The following is a 17939-nucleotide window of genomic DNA, read 5'->3' as shown; positions in this document are numbered from 1 at the left end:
ACAGTGGACTGAGATCATCATAATTGTAGTATGAGGGTGGGGGTGAGGGGCTGGCCTATGCCAAAAATGCCCAGGCGGATTTGTGGTCCCAGACCAGCCTGGCTAGAGAGAGTGATGCGGAAAGTGTCATGGTGGTGGCTGAGTGATCGTCTCGTGTGAGTGTGTGTGTGTGTGTGTGTGTGTGCGTGTGTGTGTGTGTGTGTGTGTGTGTGTGTGTGTGTGTGCGTGTGTGTGCAGAGCAGACATCGTGGCCTTCATGCTGTTTGATCTGTGAAGGTAATCGGAGGTTGCTATTGGCCATGAGTCACTGAAAGTCGACATCCTTTGATGCGGCTCGCTCCACTCGCTCACCTAAATGCTGTGGCGCCATTTAGAATCCATTTACCTTCAGCAGTCTGCACGAGAGACATGAAAACCTTTCTTTCTCTCTCTCTCTCTCTCTCTCTCTCTCTCTCTCTCTCTCTCTCTCTCTCTCTCTCTCTCTCTCTCTCTCTCTCTCTCTCTCTCTCTCTCTCTCTCTCTCATATACTTCATCTCTCTTATTATCCCTCAGTAGTTACATAGAGAGCCTGCTGTCTCTTTCCCTGTTTTTCTTTCCCTCTCTATCCCGCTCTTCCTCTTACTTTTTCTTTCTCTCCTTTTTGTTTTCTCAGTATTCATTTCTCCCTTGATGTCTCCCTCTCCCTTTCTGAGTCTATTTCCCTCCCTTAGTCGTGAGTCTTCCTAGGCTTTCACGCCTGGACATAGCAGTCTCTCTCTCTCTCACTCACTCACTCACTCACACTCTCTCTCTCTCTCTCTCTCTCTCTCTCTCTCACTCTCACTCTCTCTCTCTCTCTCTCTCTCTCTCTCTCTCTCTCTCTCTCTCTCTCTCTCTCTCTCTCTCTCTCTCTCTCTCTCTCTCCGTTGTGGCTCTGCTGTGCTGTGGATGAGCCTGATGTTCAAAGGCACAGCGGAAAGCAGAGAGGAGCACCTGCTTCTGGGTTATATAAGATGACCACACACACACACTCGGAGGGACATGCGTACACACACACACACACACACACACACACACACACACACACACACACACACACACACACACACACACACACACACACACACACACACACACACACACACACACTCACACTCACACACATTTAAGACACACACACACACAGATGCACAGACGCACAGACGCACACAAAGACATCCAGCCCGTGATATGCCTGAGTTCAACAGCTGCACTCCGAAACGCCGCGGCACATGCGCCTCACACAGCTAGCCATGAGCCTGGATTGGTTAGCACAGGTCTCTGTATTGGGGAAAACAAACACATCGGGGAGTCCTGCACACCCGGCAAGTGGATGAACTTTTTGTGAAGAATTGCCTGTTATTCTTTTCTCAGCTATGGTTAACGCTGACACTTAGTAACACACAATAAAATTGTTACTGTAAAACAGCAAGACTAGAGCTAGAATTATGTTGCAAAATGGAAATAGAATAGGAACTAAAACTGAAATTGATGCTTGAATTTTCTTGCAGTCGTGTGCAGAGGCTTGTGTGGTGTTAATGGGCTCGCTCAGCATTTGACTGCTCAGCCTTTGACAACACCCCCACTAATGTTTTAAAGCACAATCCAGTTGGAGTAGTCTAATGCGTTGTTTTGACTCCCCTTTGACAGTCATGAGGTGAAGAGTTCAAGTGATGATTCTGACGATAACCTTCATGTTATCTGAATTGACAGCATTTCATGTAGGAGTAGAGCCTATTCTGATAATGACTAAAGTGCACACATTAACTCTCTGATCTCATAATCTAACAATTTATCCCTTAAAAATAAACTCAAAACGAAGTGCTATGATGGCAGTTGATTCGAGCACATGCATGCAATTATCAGCAAAAAGTTCCTGCTGTAATACACTATGATTTTTGATTGTTTTATGTCATGTAAGTACAGGAGGTGAATGGTGTACAAAGCTAGTCTGTCCTGTCAAGTCTCAGTGATTATCAGTAATTTCTTGATTCCATCAAGTAATTAAACCCTGCTCTTTAATAATTTCAGAATGTATGTTCCTTGATTCCATGAAGTAAGTTAATTATTTCAGAATCCGGAATGTTTACAAACTGAACTTTGTATTTGTGTAGTTATGATTTTGGGATTTGACTAAGAAGGGGTCATTCTTCACCTACCTTACCCTCCGCTCTCTATTTTTACCTAAAAACACTTCTGCTCCAATTGCCATCTCAGTGGGGGAAAGTGTATGTGGCCTTGAAAAAATTGTCTTTGAGAAGAGAAGTGAAGAGTGACCGGAGGGAGCGTGAAGAGTGGCAGAGGAGAAAGGGAAAGGGAGAGGGAGAGGCGAGCCAGAAATGGCAGAAGGGCACAGGCCACTCAAGTGATTGAGTGAAGAGTGAACAGGGGCAGGATGGCGACACAAAGACTTGAGTGCAGGAGGAGGAAGAGGACAAGAGGGCACACAAGACATTGTAGTCAGGAAAATATTTTAAACTTTGCTGCATTGTTACACTAGCCTATCAGGTATGTGGAAAGACGAGGTGAAAAGAAAACGCTTACCAAACATCAGCCGAAAATAGCCCGTGACATTTTGGAAGCTTCTTGTGGTTTCCTTGTCAGTCAAAAAAAAAGAAAAATCGCTCTGTCAGTGAAAGTGTCACCTGTCAATCATTGTTACACTGTCGTTATCATCCCTGGAAAAAATCCTTATCCATTACATTACATTGTAATTGGATAATGCTTTTATCCAAAGTGACTTACAGATATTTAGAGGGTATTGGTTACAGTCCCTGTTGCAATGTGGTGTTAGGTGCCTTGCTCAAGGGTACTTTAGTCATGGATGGAGGCTTAGTGAGAGCTATGGGTGTGATTTGAATCCGTAACCCTCTGATCTTAAGACCACCTCCCTAACCATTAGGCCACGGCTGCCTTAAAAAAAACCCTCTATCTGTGTCTGCCCCAACAAAATGGGATCTGACCTTGACCAAGGTGGAGACAGCAGCCCACCTGGATCGTCGCCATGCCAGAGTCAATCAGGGGTGACATGGCATCCCCACTGCATGCTATCCAAAATGATACAGAGCCCAAACTAGCTACATGCTTTTTGACAGTGTGATGCGGGGCATACAGCTCCGGTGGAATTCTCCAATGGTCCAGTTGTCCGTTATCTTTATTTGCAGGCACTGGATCTGTCCAATCCAGTCAGACTCAGTGTAGTCCCCCCCTCCCCTCCTTCCTTTGCCCAAAGTAGAGCCTTTGTTCTGTGGACATTGATTGAGGCAAATGTAACAAGAACACTCAGGTTTTCTCTTGATCATACTCTGACCCTCAAAGCTCCATTTTCTTAGTAGATCACAACCATCCTTCCACCTTGTTTGGAGGTTGTGGTTAGGGTGTCATTTGTCAAAAAAGGTGTCCCCACATCCTCTACTGAGGGGTCATCCCACCCAAAAGATGTATTCCATTCATATCATTTTGACCCACGTGAGCCTTCATGGGTCATCAAGTTATCCTATTCTCTTCCCAAAGAAGAGCCTGTGGGTTGAGGTGTTTTCATTGTGGATCTTGTCCAGATCCATTACCAGTGTCCAGTTGTCTTTTTATCCGCTCTATTTTACTTACTTTACACTTTAATTTGACATGATGCGCTGGGATGCATGTAGCCCCTTAATGCTCACTGTACCTCCAGTGGCGCGCTGTAATAGACATTGAAATGTAACTACCATAGCACTACAATACTATGACACAACATAGGCCCTTTAGCAATGCACCACGACTTGGTCATTACCATACTGGTAACAACAAATGTATAAAGCCGCGTCTTAAGGGGTTAATGGTGCAGATAGGGGTTGTTGTGCCTGAGCAGGACTTGTTTCGTAGGAAGAGCATCCTTCTCCTTGTAGAGTGCCCTGGGTGCACTCAGGTCGGGACACCTTTCTTACCTTCCGCCTTCCAGCAGGTAAATAGTCACTAATGGATGTCGCTGTAACAAGCCTAAACAATGATTATTGATTGGATATGCCTCCATGCTTTTGTCTTAAATGGATTATATGCTGACCTTATCCCATGAAAGAAGCAGTCTTCCCCCCTTCCTCCAGCTGGAGTTACACTTTGAATTATTTAGCAGTCACTGACCTGCTTTTACCTAGAACATGGAGCCAAAGCTCAGGGGGGTGACGTAGAAAATGTTGTTTAAAAAAAAAAAAACACACACACACACACGCACAAGAAGGCGGATCAACAGTCTATAGTATGTAATCATATATGTGTGCGTTTCCACAACCAAATTTTAACTGCAGGTGTACTATGTGGTTTTCCTGTGCTGTGGCAAGCAGGGTGAGTCTACGCTGAGAGTGGCGTGCCCTAGATGCTGGCAGGCAGTGATGGGAGGGCTTGGCCCTCCTCCTCTACCTTTTGCGGTCGCTGCCCAAATTAAAATTTCATTGCGTCGTCTTCCACGTTGCTTACACACACTGACTGAACCCTACTCAGCAAGTCAAGCTGGATCACGTACAGTACAGTGTAGTACAGCACTAAGCTCTCCCTTAATTGGGCTGTTGGGCTTGTGTGCACACACACACACACAGTGCTTAGTCACTCTATTTTTTCTTCCATTGTGTTTTGGGTGTTCTGCTTTCTCTTCTTTCCCCTGTCACTCCCCACTCTGCTTCCTACTGTATCCTCTAACGTTCACCTCATTTTACCTTCCTCTCTCCTCTGGGTGTGTCATTGGCTACAGTCTTTCACTCATACTCCTTGTACTATACCAAGCTTAGCCCATCCTTGACCTGTTTGTTTTTCATTCTGAATGTCCTCTGACTGGTCTCATAGCTCATCTCTGCTTCTTTATTTGAATTTCATCCCCCCGCCCCCCAGGTCTCTTCATCCACACTGTTCTCTTTAGAATCCTCAGGATCAGCTGAAACTTGCAGCTTTATTCTCTTTTTGGTCATTTTTCCGCTGGCAACTGGAGCTGCGTTTGTATGTGCTGCTAGTCTGTGTTTGTATGTTTGCCTGATTGTGGTGGATGAGCAGGGATTGAACTGCAATTAACATCCAGTTTATCTGCAGGGCTGTGCGGTAGGGAGCCATTGGAAGCCCTCAGCCCTGGGCTGTGCCTGCCCACTTGCATTGATAGACCACTGGTCCAGGTCCAGGGAGACTACAGCTCTCTGCACCGCGTCCCCATGCAACACCCTTTACAGACGACTTCCAGCCAGGTTCAACACACAGTTATATTACTCACGAGGTCCTTGGCTGGATTTTTCTTTGTTCAGCTCTTTCCGAGTTCTTGGGAGTTGTAATGTGGACATGGTTTTGTTAGCAGTTAAAAAACCCTTCTTTACATACTCTTTACTTTACATACCTTACATACAAATATTACCCCATCAGCAGTGACCTTACAACACCACAATGACATTCGCTGTGGTGTTTGGAGTATGTTGCATTTTTATGTTGTATGCTGAATATCCCTATTTGAATGACCAGGATCTTAAAAAGGGTTGAACAAAAAATAAATTGGTCAAGGGTATCGTGAGCACTACAACTGCATGTTGAAGTTGGCCGGAATTCTCCTTTACGTAAACAAGAGCCGAGACTTGGTACTATGAGAACTCAACACTCTCCATCTCAACAGGCACTCAAGCCATATGAGTATTGTTTACATATGCCACCCACTGGAAATACATGTTCATCACTATTTGTGGTAGTTATGCAGTACACTGCACTACCATTTTCTATCATTTTCCATTCGCTACCATTTTCATTCACCACTACTACATAGAGTTCTTCTGCAAGTTTACTATGGTTCGAGCTGAAAAGGCTATGGCTTGTTGGTAAAGAGGTCACTATGTCCTCCTCCAACAACACCCCCCCCCACCCCCTCTTGCTGCATTAATGAATGAAGGGGGTGGCTGTGGCATCCTGGGTCTCATTAAGACACCTTTGTCACCGGGCCTAAATGACACCAAACAGAGCCCCCGCCACCCCAAGATCCAGCCCAGTCAAAGCCCCACAACAGAGGCTGCTTTGTTCCCATCTCCCCTCATCACAGCTCATCACAGCCCCTGTGCTGTCTCCATTCCTCTCCCTCTCATCATGAATGCACAGCCCAACGGGGAGCTGTGAATAGGCGTTCTGTCATCAGGGAACATACACAAATGAACCAAGACAGCAAAATCTTGAGTATTTTTCTAACTTCTGGTTATTGTCATGCAGCTCAGACTCTCCTTCCACCTATAATAAAGTCAGGTATGAAGGATTAATGCCTTTTTTATTTTTTCCCTCCCATTAAACCTGCATGCAAGGTGTGTGGCTATCTTTCTCAGGCGAGAGCATGGTGGGTTGCAGCACTATTCTCAGAAGCGCAGCAGCTTATCCAGAGAACTTTGATCTCGGGACCTCATTTCTATTCTACTGGAGGCCTCGTCTCTCTCTCTCTCTCTCTCTCTCTCTCTCTCTCTCTCTCTCTCTCTCTCTCTCTCTCTCTCTCTCTCTCTCCCTCTCCCCTCAGCTCACTGGCGTGCACCGGCTTGACAGCATGTACTACAGTACAAAGCCCTCTGATATCTCCTATAGATACTCTCCACAGATTCATTCACAGGGACGTCACAGCCCCCTCTCGTTCAACAAACACACTGCAGCCCCCTAGACAGGGCTGAGAGATTGACCAGCCACAATCAAAGTTGATTACGAGGAGGATCGAATCATGTCCGATTGAGATATGGCCAAATTGGCGTTAACCCCTGAAACTGATCTTGTGTAAGCTTTTTTGTCAGCAGTAGGATGAATTATTGAGTTGTGCCTTTTGTCATAACCAGTATGATATTGAGGAAAGTAAAGTCAGTTTAACAAAATCCGGCCTCCAAACACAACCTAAGATTGCAACATGGGGTTAAATACCAGTGAGTAGAATTAGTTTGTTGTGAACAGAAACTGTTTCAGAAGAAAAGAGTCTTTCACTCTCTTTCACATTCACTCGCTTCCTGAAGGTAGAGGTATGGGCTGGATATAAGGAGTGATAATCTTAGCGTAGGTGTGACCCACCTACAACATCTGTGAAATGTACAGAATCATTAATCGTATCATCCCAGTCACAGAATCCTGACATGCTGCTGAATGCAGTTTTAAATTGCTAGAGAACTAAGCTCACAACATTTGATACATTAATCGCCATGGCAAAAGCGTTGCCTCTTCATTTCAGTATGCAATATAAGGTTGAAGTGTGAAGCGTTGCGTTTTAGATCAGGCTCTTTCATATCTTCTGAGGGTGAATTTTACATGGAGATTTCTATAAAAATGGTTCTAAAATAGATTACTGTCAATAAGATGACCACCACAGCATATTTAAAAATCTGCGTTTTACTTGTGTTTTGCACTTTACAGTCCATAGAGATTACAAGATTCCTAGATTCCATATTCCACACCGATTTCTGTTGAATTTTTTTTTTTTGCACTTCATGTAACAAAGTGTAAAATTACTAGGTGGATAAAAAAAACAGATTTTAAATGTATCTATAATCTACATATGTGTAAACAAGACCTTAATTAGATGTCCTCATTCCCTCTTTCGCCTGACTCATAATTACTAATTAATATCCCCATTCTTTACCTGGCCAATCAGTGTTGCAACCACAGGTTGCTGAAGGCTGATTAACAAGCTCTGTGCACATGATGGGTGGGTGGCGTGGCGGGAGGGTTGAGGTGAGGGATAAAAGCCCTTTAATTAAAGCTTGACTTTCTCCCCACAGAAAATACACACACACACACACACACACACACACACACACACACACACACACACACACACACACACACACACACACACACACACACACACACACACACACACACACACACACACACACACACACACACACACACACACACACACACACACACACCGCCACCCCCATCGCCACCTCCAGTGAAGAATCGAGCGGTTATTCTTTTGACTGTTATTTTTTGTATTGTCTCAGAGGGGTCCATTATGGGACCTCCCAGGTGGCCATTAGTAGGCATCAGTCGGCCTGAGACAGCCCCCACGGAGCGCAAGCTATCCCCAGCCCAGAGAGCGCTCTACCCCACCGGGAGGGAACTGCTGTGTGTTGCTGCTGCTGCTCTGACTTCAATGAATGTATTTATTTATTTTTTTTAAATAAAGAAATAGAACAGTAAGATGCAATTCAGTTATGTTGCAGTGTAGTGTCACCATGTACAGTATGAACTGGCTTGTCTGTGTTGTGTTTCGGTCTAGTATGTTTCTGGAAGATCCTGTATGGCTCTAATGTGCATTAGATTCTTGCGCAGGGAACTGAGGTCTCGATTTACCACCGAGGTCAATAGTTATGAAGTCTCAGTGAATTTAGATGTTGCTGTAAATGTAGCCTGGGACAGTAAGTAGTGTACATTAGAAAACCTCCATCATCCCCATACCTTGCCTGAAATAGTGCTGACTTGGCGAAATATATGAAGGGTTTTAAGGCTCCTCTGTGCAGCTTTTACTCACTCTGTGCAGTGCTGCTGAATTTTGGGGTTGGGTCTGGACTAAAACATGAACATCAGAGGTTATGTGATATGGAGCCTGTTGGGTATTCGGCCCTCATTAGTGAAAGAGAAGCGGAAAGCCTGAATGATTGGAGTAGAGACTTTGCAGTCTCCACTGCCCTTTTAGCGTTGTGTTTCAATGCTTGGTCACAACATTTTCCTACTGTCCTTCATAGCCTGTATCGCCATTTTTAGTCTCTCGACAGGCTTGACCTGTGCTATCGCCTTTCAGTGTCTTTAAGAGTTGTCTTTGTGATATTGATTGAAGAGTATGCTGATTTGACATTAGGGGCCAGAGGGTGTTCTTTGTTTGTTTCCTCTGGAGACTCCTTACCGGTCTTTCCTGCTCTGGTCCAATGAGTAGGATGACTTGAGAGGTCATTGATTTGAATGTTAATAGGGGCAGTCATGGGTAGGTTGGTTAGGGTGTCAGACTTGTATCCCAAAGGTTGCCGGTTCGACTCCCGACCCGCCAGGTTGGTTGGGTGAGTAATTAACCAGTGCTCTGCTCTCCCCCATCCTCCTCCATGACAGAGTTACCCTGAGCATGGTACCGTCCCGCCGCACTGCTGCCTCGGGACACCATTGGGGGCTGCCCCCTTGCACGGGTGAGGCATAAAGGCAATTTTGTTGTGTGCAGTGTCCAGTGAACACTTGTGAGCTGTGTCACAATGACAATGGGAGTTGGAGTTTCCCATTTGGGCTTTCACACTTAGACTGTAATATAGACTGTACAGTAGGTGTTGGTGAATGGTATTGGGGTGTGTACTGTGTCTAAAGCTGAATTAGCCTGTGATGGACTGCATTTTCACTTAGCTGAAAGGAGAAGGTGCTATATCCACTTGTGAAGGTGCTATGTGCAAAAAGTACTAAACTGTCATAATTTAAAGGTCATAAACTGGCTGTGATCGCTTTGGCTTGCAGGCAATATTGATGGTTTCAAAAGTGGTTCACAACACAGAAGGCCTACCCTATTTTAGGTGCTTCAGTTTACCACATAAACAGGCCTAAACAAGATAAGTTGCTATGATCCCAACGCGAACGCGAGCCACAGACTTCCTTCAATGGAAATGACACACATTGGCTCTCTTTTATCACCGTGGAAACTGAGGATAAACAGTGTTCTCAAACTTAATGAGGAATCGATCAGAAATGTTTCTATTTCTATTTTTCATCTTTTGGCAAAAAACTTGTCAATGCAGCAAAATGGTTTACAGCCAAGTTTCTTCTGCCACTATTACTGTGAGGCCTGTTTATGTCCAGAGAGAGCCAATAGACTGTGACAGGCTGTATGAAAATAAGTTCTCCATAAATTGTGCAAGTAAAGTTTGTCTGGCTTTGAGCCACTCAGTTTTGTCCTTTTGTCCATCCCTCAAAGTCTCTAAAGTCTGTAAAGTAAATCACTCTGAATGCATTCCTCTCTTGAGTCACTGTGGTGTGCTGTGACCTGGTGACTTGATTCTTTTGAAGAAAGACTACATGATCAAACAAATTATCACAAGGCGCGCAATAAGACTGAGACTTCCATTTGATTTGCGCCTGCTTTATATTCTAGTTAATACTCTGTAGGCACACATTATTTAATGACTTAATAGCTCCTCATGCTCATCCCCCTACTGACGGTAGACTACCTATAATTACCTTATTATGGCAATCAAATAATACACTGCAGGAGGGCAATGCTGCTGAATGCAATGATACACGTACAGATCAGAGGATGCTTTATTGGTGTAAGTTGTAATGTGAAATACAGAGCAAAAGCTTTTTCATTGTTGTAAGTAGTTGTGACGTCAGAGACTCATTTACTGTCATAAGTAGCCTTAATGTATGTGCAGTAAGCTTCTAGTATGGTCGTAACTTTCAGCCTTTAATTAGCTCTAGGCTAATGAGGACCCGTGGCTCCCCTGACAAACCAGTTCCATCGCCTCAGAGATCAGATTACCCTGCCAGCACAACATGAATCTCACTAACGGCTCAGACGCTAACACAAATCAATAGTGCTCCCCCCCTCCCCGCAGACTGCAACTGGAAACGGCCTCGCTGTATTGAGAAAATTAAATCTCCCCTTTTAACACTATGCTTCAAACGTTCGTTATTTTGTCATCTGCTGTGCTGTCCCATGCAGCTGCTGCAGTATCGGTGGTACCAAGTCGAATAGCTGTGTTTCGTTTGATGTACAGTAAATGGGAGTATGAATAGTCTTCCTTATACACCGCGTTCCACATTATTACGCAAATGACATTTTTTGCCGTTTTCCCAAATAATCAATAGAAATGACAGTCGTCATATTTTTCAAGTCATCAGCCATTAGAGTACAATTTTAAACGTTTTTGAATGAACCTTCCAATGACATCGGTATTTTTTAAAATAATAAAAAACTTAAAATGCCCAAAATGCTCTGTTCCAATTAATTACGCAAAACAGTTTTGTAGTGTTGTAATCCAAATTTCTGTCTTTTTTTCCCATTTACATCAAAACAGATGGCATTTGGTACCTTCAATACATTTCAATGTTCAAAACTTTGCTATAAGCTGTAACTGGAATGCTGCATTTAATATTGAAGTGATGGAATTGCATGGTAGTTATGGAAGCCCAGATATCCTTGCTGCTTTGATCTCAGCTGTTTTTGTTTGTTTGGTCGGGTGACCCACACTTCACTCTTCAATATACCCGTAGATTTCCATGCCACGTTTAGGTGCTTTGGAGATGATGACATTCTAACTCACCAGACATAACATCCCATTCATTTTCAATGGGGTTTTATGTCTGGTGAGTTAAAATGTCGATACCACCAAAGCACCTAAACGTGGCATGGAAATCTATGGGTATATTGAAGAGTGAAGTGTGGGTCACCAGACCAAACAAACAAAAACAGTTGAGAGCAAAGCATCAAGGATATCTGGGCTTCCATAACTCCCATGCAATGCCCTGCCATTGACTTCAATGTTAAAGGCAGCATTCCAGTTACTAAGACAAAGAGGTTATCATCAAGTATTGAACATTGAAATGTAATTTAGAAGGTACAAAAATCCAACTGTGTTGATGTAAATGGGAAACAAAGAAATAAATTTGGATTACAACACTACAAAACTACTTTGCGTAATAATGTGGAACAGAGCATTTTAAGTTTTTTATTACTTAAAAAATACCGTTATCATTGGAAGGTTCATTCAAAAACGTTTTAATTGTACTCTAATGGCGGATGACTTGAAAATTATGACGACTGTCATTTGCATTGATTATTTGGGGAAACAGCGAAAAATGTCAGTTGCATAATAATGTGGAACGTGGTGTAGTCGCGTAAGCTTTATATCATAGTAGATCATCTGATATGGAAAATGAATACATTGGATCACGTACCTGTATGGTAAATGAATAAGTAATTCCCAGAGGAATTGCTGGGTAATTGTCTCTCTGTGCTACCTGAACCATGTGAGTCCTGATACAGGCACTGGGGTGCAGATTTGGTCATGGATGCTGGCAGAAGTCAAGATTATGCATGATGATTTGAATAATGTAGTGCATGAAATGCCCTGAGCTCCTTTCTCTTCCATGGAAAATGTGCCAATGAATGATTTCAATTATTTGCAATTATATTGCTACTTCTGTCAATCTGACAACCTGAATAGCACACATCAGCTAGAGACTGAGGTCAGACATCCCAGACGTTCACATGCAGATATGATGTATGTGGTATCACAGATGAATTATTTGTTTTCCTCCTCAATTTAGCAACGCAGAGAAACCTTAGATTTGCTGCATATTGAAAACTTGTCTCGAGGCATTTTCACCTGAATAAATAACTAACGCGCATGGGTCACAGCCACAGTCACATGACTGTCCCCTGGTGGTGTGGCATGCACCAATGGAGAGCAGTTGTAATAAACAGTGATGACCGCTTTCTGTCACCGTCCTGGTGGGAGGTCACAGGAGCGTTTCAATAAGCTTTAATATCTGGAGCCAACGCGTGTAGTAGAACAGTAAGCTGCATCACATTTGTTTCCTATTTTCTTGGGAGGCCGGACAGACTTTGAAGACCTCCCTGTGGATCTCTTGTTGGGGGGGCTCTTCTTTCTGTGTAGGCCTGAAACAACAGTGAACTACAAAGAGAAAACCAAATGTTTCATATTAATATTTTCCCCTTTTTTGTTTTCATCCACATGTAAATGTGCCTCATCAAATGTTTTTGCTTGCTCACTTTCATCACAGTCGGACGTATGCCATTTAGCAAAGTCATTTTTTCAAAGGAAATTGCCATGACTTTATGTTGTATCATTTTATTGTTTATTATTACATTATCAGCTCCGCCAGCTAGTTATGTCTGATAAAAGCACGTTCTAAACAGCTGAATGTGCTGAATTGTTCAAGACTGGGCATTTGCCCTGCAGCTGTCAAAGCAGACCCGACAAAATTTGGTGTCGCTCCAAACTTTCTCTTGGCGCGAGTTAAGGAGACAAATTAAGGGAATTAAAAAAAACTAAGATCTGAGAATAATGAGGAATGGGGTACGTAACTAAAGTGAACTTGAGTCATTCGACACCCCCACCCCCACCCCCCGCAATCATGCAGGGTCCAAAGTTTAAGAGTTGCCACTTCCTGCCATAACTAATCTGTTTGATAAAGCACCTTTAAGTTCTAATGCTTATTATTATCGATCCTAATAAACACTGGTAAATGAGTAGAGGACATGGCATAGACCTCATCTTAACTAAACAACTCGTGAATATGACGACCAAAAACAATGGTGGGTGGTGTTGAAGTAAACTTAATATATAATTTATAACATGATGATGGCAAAACGTATAACAATTCCTACATTGTGGTATCTCGAAGTTAGTGTCATTTTGAAAGTGCTGGGAAAGATCACTGATGTCAGGCATAAGCCCACAACATCCCCACATCGGCCAAAAAAGAGGATAGTAGTCAGTTTCCACATGAAGATGTCATCCATGTCAGCTCAGTTCCCTATGTGTCACCTAGGGTGATGTATGAGGCAATGCTGCCTGGGTAAATTCCGGTAGGGTTCTCTTAGCTTCAGCATGGGCCTTGCCATCACCTCGGTGTCCGTGCAGGGTATCATGCGAAGACAAGTGTGTCCAGCAGCAACTATAAATGAAGAGTTCAGATGCAAACCCCCCTTTTCAGAAAATAATCTTAATTCATTTTTATTTAATACAAAGCTATTTTATTTATGTAATATAACTATTTATATGTATTATCAAGTACATGAATGTAAACCAAACCAACAACAGGGTTCTCTAAAAATATAGAAGTGCGGGTCTTCAGAAATGGAGTTAGGGGGTTTTGCATCTGAACTCTTCAAATTTGCTCCAAGTGAAGGATCCATACCTCATCAGTAACATGGGTTGTTGTTGCTGTAGCACACTCCTAAATCCTGCGATTTATTGAACTTTTATCAGAGCCATTAAAATCCTTGGAAATGGGCCACACCGCCGCCTGCACGCTCGCTCACTGGCTGTCACCCGCTCTGCTAGACTGGAGAAAGAGGTGAACACTAAAGCTAAATCATGCCTGTTTGTTGTGGTTATTTTTTTTGTCTTTTGCTAAACAAGCTCCCAAGCTCCGGTGTTCATCTGAGGACGTGCAGCAAATTGGTGTTGGCTTTTTGATGGATCACTTTGTGTGTGTGTGTGTGTGTGTGCGTGTGCGTGTGCGTGTGCGTGTGCGTGTGCGTGTGCGTGTGTGTGTGTGTGTGTGTGTGTGTGTGTGTGTGTGTGTGTGTGTGTGTGTGTGTGTGTGTGTGTGTGTGTGTGTGCGCATGTGCGCATGTGCGTGTGTGCGTGATGCGTCAGGCATCTCTTGGCATAGTGCAGGGGCTTATTTGGCCAGTAGCACGGCCACACTGCCTGTGAGTCCTGTGGCCACTGATGGAGAATAAATTGGTGCTCTGTAGTGGATGATTTAACAAGGTGTGTGTGTGTGTGTGTGCGTGTGCGTGTGCGTGTGCGTGTGCGTGTGCGTGTGCGTGTGCGTGCGCGTGCGCGTGCGCGTGCGCGTGTGTGTGTTGGTAGGGGTAGAAGGGAGCAGTGCATATACCCCAAGCGTAACACCTGAAGGAAGGAGTCGGGTGGAGACAGGAAGTGAGACACAAATGGTCACCTGGGGACCCCTGCAGGCATCCTACATCCCCGACCCTGAAGCTGCTCACCACTACTCACCCCTGACTCTCTTTGGCACGTCCCCTCTCACTCCTTATTTCTCCATGGTGCATGGGAGTCTCTCTCTCTCTCTCTCTCTCTCTCTCTCTCTCTCTCTCTCTCTCTCTCTCTCTCTCTCTCTCTCTCTCTCTCTCTCTCTCTCTCTCTCTCTCTCTCTCTCTCTCTCTCTCTCTCTCTCTGTGTGATTGTCACTGAGTGTGTCTGCAATCATGTGTTTCTTTTGTACTTTGTACAGTTTTCTGCGCCTTTCTTTTGTTTTCTTCCCATTCTCTCCTCCTCTATGGCTGTCTATCTCTTCTCTTCTCTTCTCTTCTCTTCTCTTCTCTTCTCTTCTCTTCTCTTCTCTTCTCTTCTCTTCTCTTCTCTTCTCTTCTCTTCTCTTCTCTTCTCTTCTCTTCTCTTCTCTTCTACTCGTCTGCCTCTGCCTCTGATGGCCTGATTAAGACAGCAGGGTGGTGGCCAGTGAGTGGTGTTGACAGGCCAGGCATCATGCCTCCTCTCTTCTCTTGGCACTTACAGCCCCACTGAGCCCATGCCAAGGTGTGTGCGTGTGCGTGTGCTCGTGCGTGTGTGTGCTGGGAGCATGGCAAACAGTTCAGCACAGCACAGTACATCTCAGGAGTGCCTCGAAAATCGCCAACAACATAAATAATGCTACTTGCACTATTGTGCTCTCATGGCTGACCAAAGACTGTCTAATCCAGTGAATATCACTTTAGTCAACAAGCAGTTGACAACAGCCGAAGTGCAAAATGATGTGTATGTAATTGATCCTATTCAAAGGAGGGTCCAGCTTTTTTCCATGAGCTTCCATGGACGTCGAGACAGAGATTAGCGGAAAGGTGAGGACCACATGCATTACAACCACTACAGCTAGTCCAGATGACAACAGTGTAACTTTTTCACACAGTAATTTTTTGTTGTGCTGGAGTTGGGAAGGAATTAGCTTGCGAAAAGTTGTGCAGAGAACGGGGGAAATCAACAGCTTCAGTTGCCTTGATTGCAAGTCACAATTTGCAAGCAACAGTTGATTAACCCATTCATGTTGCATTGTGCATTGGCCCTGGCGCCTGGAGCTGCATTAAGCAACATTCAGGCTCATGAGATTTGAGACAACTTTATTAAAAATCTCTATTTGTTTGAGATGAATGAACACATTCTAATGAAAGATGAGGGTCTTACGGTGCCCATCCATTTGTCAGTTTAACGCAAGCCGTACCAACGCATTCAATTCATTTTCAATGAAATGCAGCATATCGTTGTTACCGGACTCGCAATGCATGTTGGGATTCCGGCACGGCGAGCGTGGGTCCGGTGGCACGTCAAAAAGTTGAGCTCTCCTGAAAGTTATGCAAATTAGCAGCGGCTGACGGATTGTGTTACCCAATGACTGTTGAGCACATGAAGATGTCCCATGATACCTGTGGTCATCACGGAGATGCATTTCCCTCGTAAAAGTAGATTTTTGACGTCTGTCAAACTTTTGGATGTACAAAATATAGACTACAAGCATTCATGTTGCACATGCTTATGATGCCTGGGTTAAAATTATTATGTTCGATTTCGATCATAAGCATAACAACACAGGTCAAGCTGTGTGTGAAAAAAACACATGTGCCGAGGTCGGTAAGAGTATATTGAACTGTAATATAGGGGCAGTTGGTTTGCTACATCGATAAAAACGGCTAGAAATGTAGATCGATATACTTCCTGTATATAACTCCCGTGCCACGCGAGCTGTAGTAGCAGTGCGTCGACACTGGGGTATCCAATACGTCGAGCTGCGATAACGCACCGCTATAGTGGATGGCCGGCCTTAGCGTTTAAATGCAACTTAGTGCATATTTTTATGTGCTTCAGAAGCTTAGATATTTAGATTTTTATTGGCTGAGGGCAGCTTTTCTTAAAAAGGGCTCAAGCATTCAGCACCTTCTTTTGCAACTTCCTTAGGCGTCAATGGGTTAATACCACCCAGACTAAATAAGCTCCTCACAGACTTCACCAACCGGAGAAGTAAACGCTGAATGAAGGCTCCACAGCCGGCCTCTTGAACTAGCGGCCTGCAGGCCACATACGGCCCAGGTGCGGCCCAGATGTGGCCAATTAAAAAGCCCTAAGGCATAACGACCGACTTAAAGTTTAATGTACTGCAATTTACTTTTTTTGTATGGCCTTATTTTACTTGGTCCAGTGATTTTTATGTCCGGCCCTCTTGGTGCTAAAGTTGAATAGCACTGCTGTACACAGTGTTTGCATGAAGCTTCAGAGACAAGTTAGAAACGGAAAGGAATGGGCTGGGACACTTCACTTTGAGAAATAGACCCTGTCTCGAGCGATGGAGGGGACACAGTGATGGAGCGGAGTCAACATGGCTGAATTCAGGGTCAGGGGTGTTGGTGAGCCAGGCTTGACTTGGCAGGGGTTTCAGTCTTGGCCAGGGCCCAGTCTTGGCATATCCCGTTCACTGATTCACTGACCTTTTACTTCAGGCTTGTCATCTGCATGACAAGTGAGCACACGTGCACATGCGCTCGCAGATGCCAAACCTCTGACATCATTTGCACATTAGTTTGAGTGTGGTGTGTGTTGTGCTTACACAAGTGTTGCACAAACTCATGGTCATCTGTAATCAAATAAGACTTTCATCACAGCAGCCATAATGATGACTGATGACCGTGATGATAACTTGTCATGATGTTGTGATTTATTGGAGGTAAATATTATTGAGCTAGACAATTGACCAGACAGTGCTGAACATGCAATTGAGGTGATCATTTAGCAAATGCTCTCTGATTGATTGGAAAGGAATTTGTGTGTGTGTGTGTTTGTGTTGTTAGTGTATGCAAGTGTTTTGTGTGTAACATCAACTTGTGTGTGTGTGTGAGACGTGAGTGTCTGTATGTGTGTGTGTGTCAGTGGCAGCATCATTAAAAGTGTCTTGTGGTGCTTTGTGTGTTCACAGGAGCTGGAGAGTCGGGGAAGAGCACCATCGTCAAGCAGATGAAGTGAGTCTCACACTACTCCTCCTACTACTACTACCGCACGCGCGCACGCACGCACGCACGCACGCGCGCGCGCGCGCACGCACGCACGCACGCACGCACGCACGCACGCACACGCACACGCACGCACGCACGCACGCGCACGCGCACGCGCACGCACGCGCACGCGCACGCGCACGCGCACGCACACGCACACGCACACGCACACAC

At 44.5% G+C, this 17939-nt stretch overlaps 1 protein-coding gene across 1 annotated transcript in view; it reads left to right on the top strand.

Moving 5' to 3' along the window:
* The window catches only part of gnai2b (guanine nucleotide binding protein (G protein), alpha inhibiting activity polypeptide 2b), a 68614-nt gene that overhangs the window by 26864 nt on the left and 23811 nt on the right, over positions 1-17939 (top strand). Inside the window, exon 2 of the mRNA XM_063215440.1 lies at positions 17690-17732. Coding sequence (XP_063071510.1) covers positions 17690-17732 — 43 coding nt within the window. The remainder of the gene's footprint in view (positions 1-17689; positions 17733-17939) is intronic.

Source organism: Engraulis encrasicolus, chromosome 14 (genome assembly GCF_034702125.1).
Source record: "Engraulis encrasicolus isolate BLACKSEA-1 chromosome 14, IST_EnEncr_1.0, whole genome shotgun sequence".
In the NCBI taxonomy this organism is placed as follows: domain Eukaryota; kingdom Metazoa; phylum Chordata; class Actinopteri; order Clupeiformes; family Engraulidae; genus Engraulis; species Engraulis encrasicolus.
Note: the sequence above shows the minus strand (reverse complement) of the source record. Positions and strands in the feature narration are given on the sequence as shown.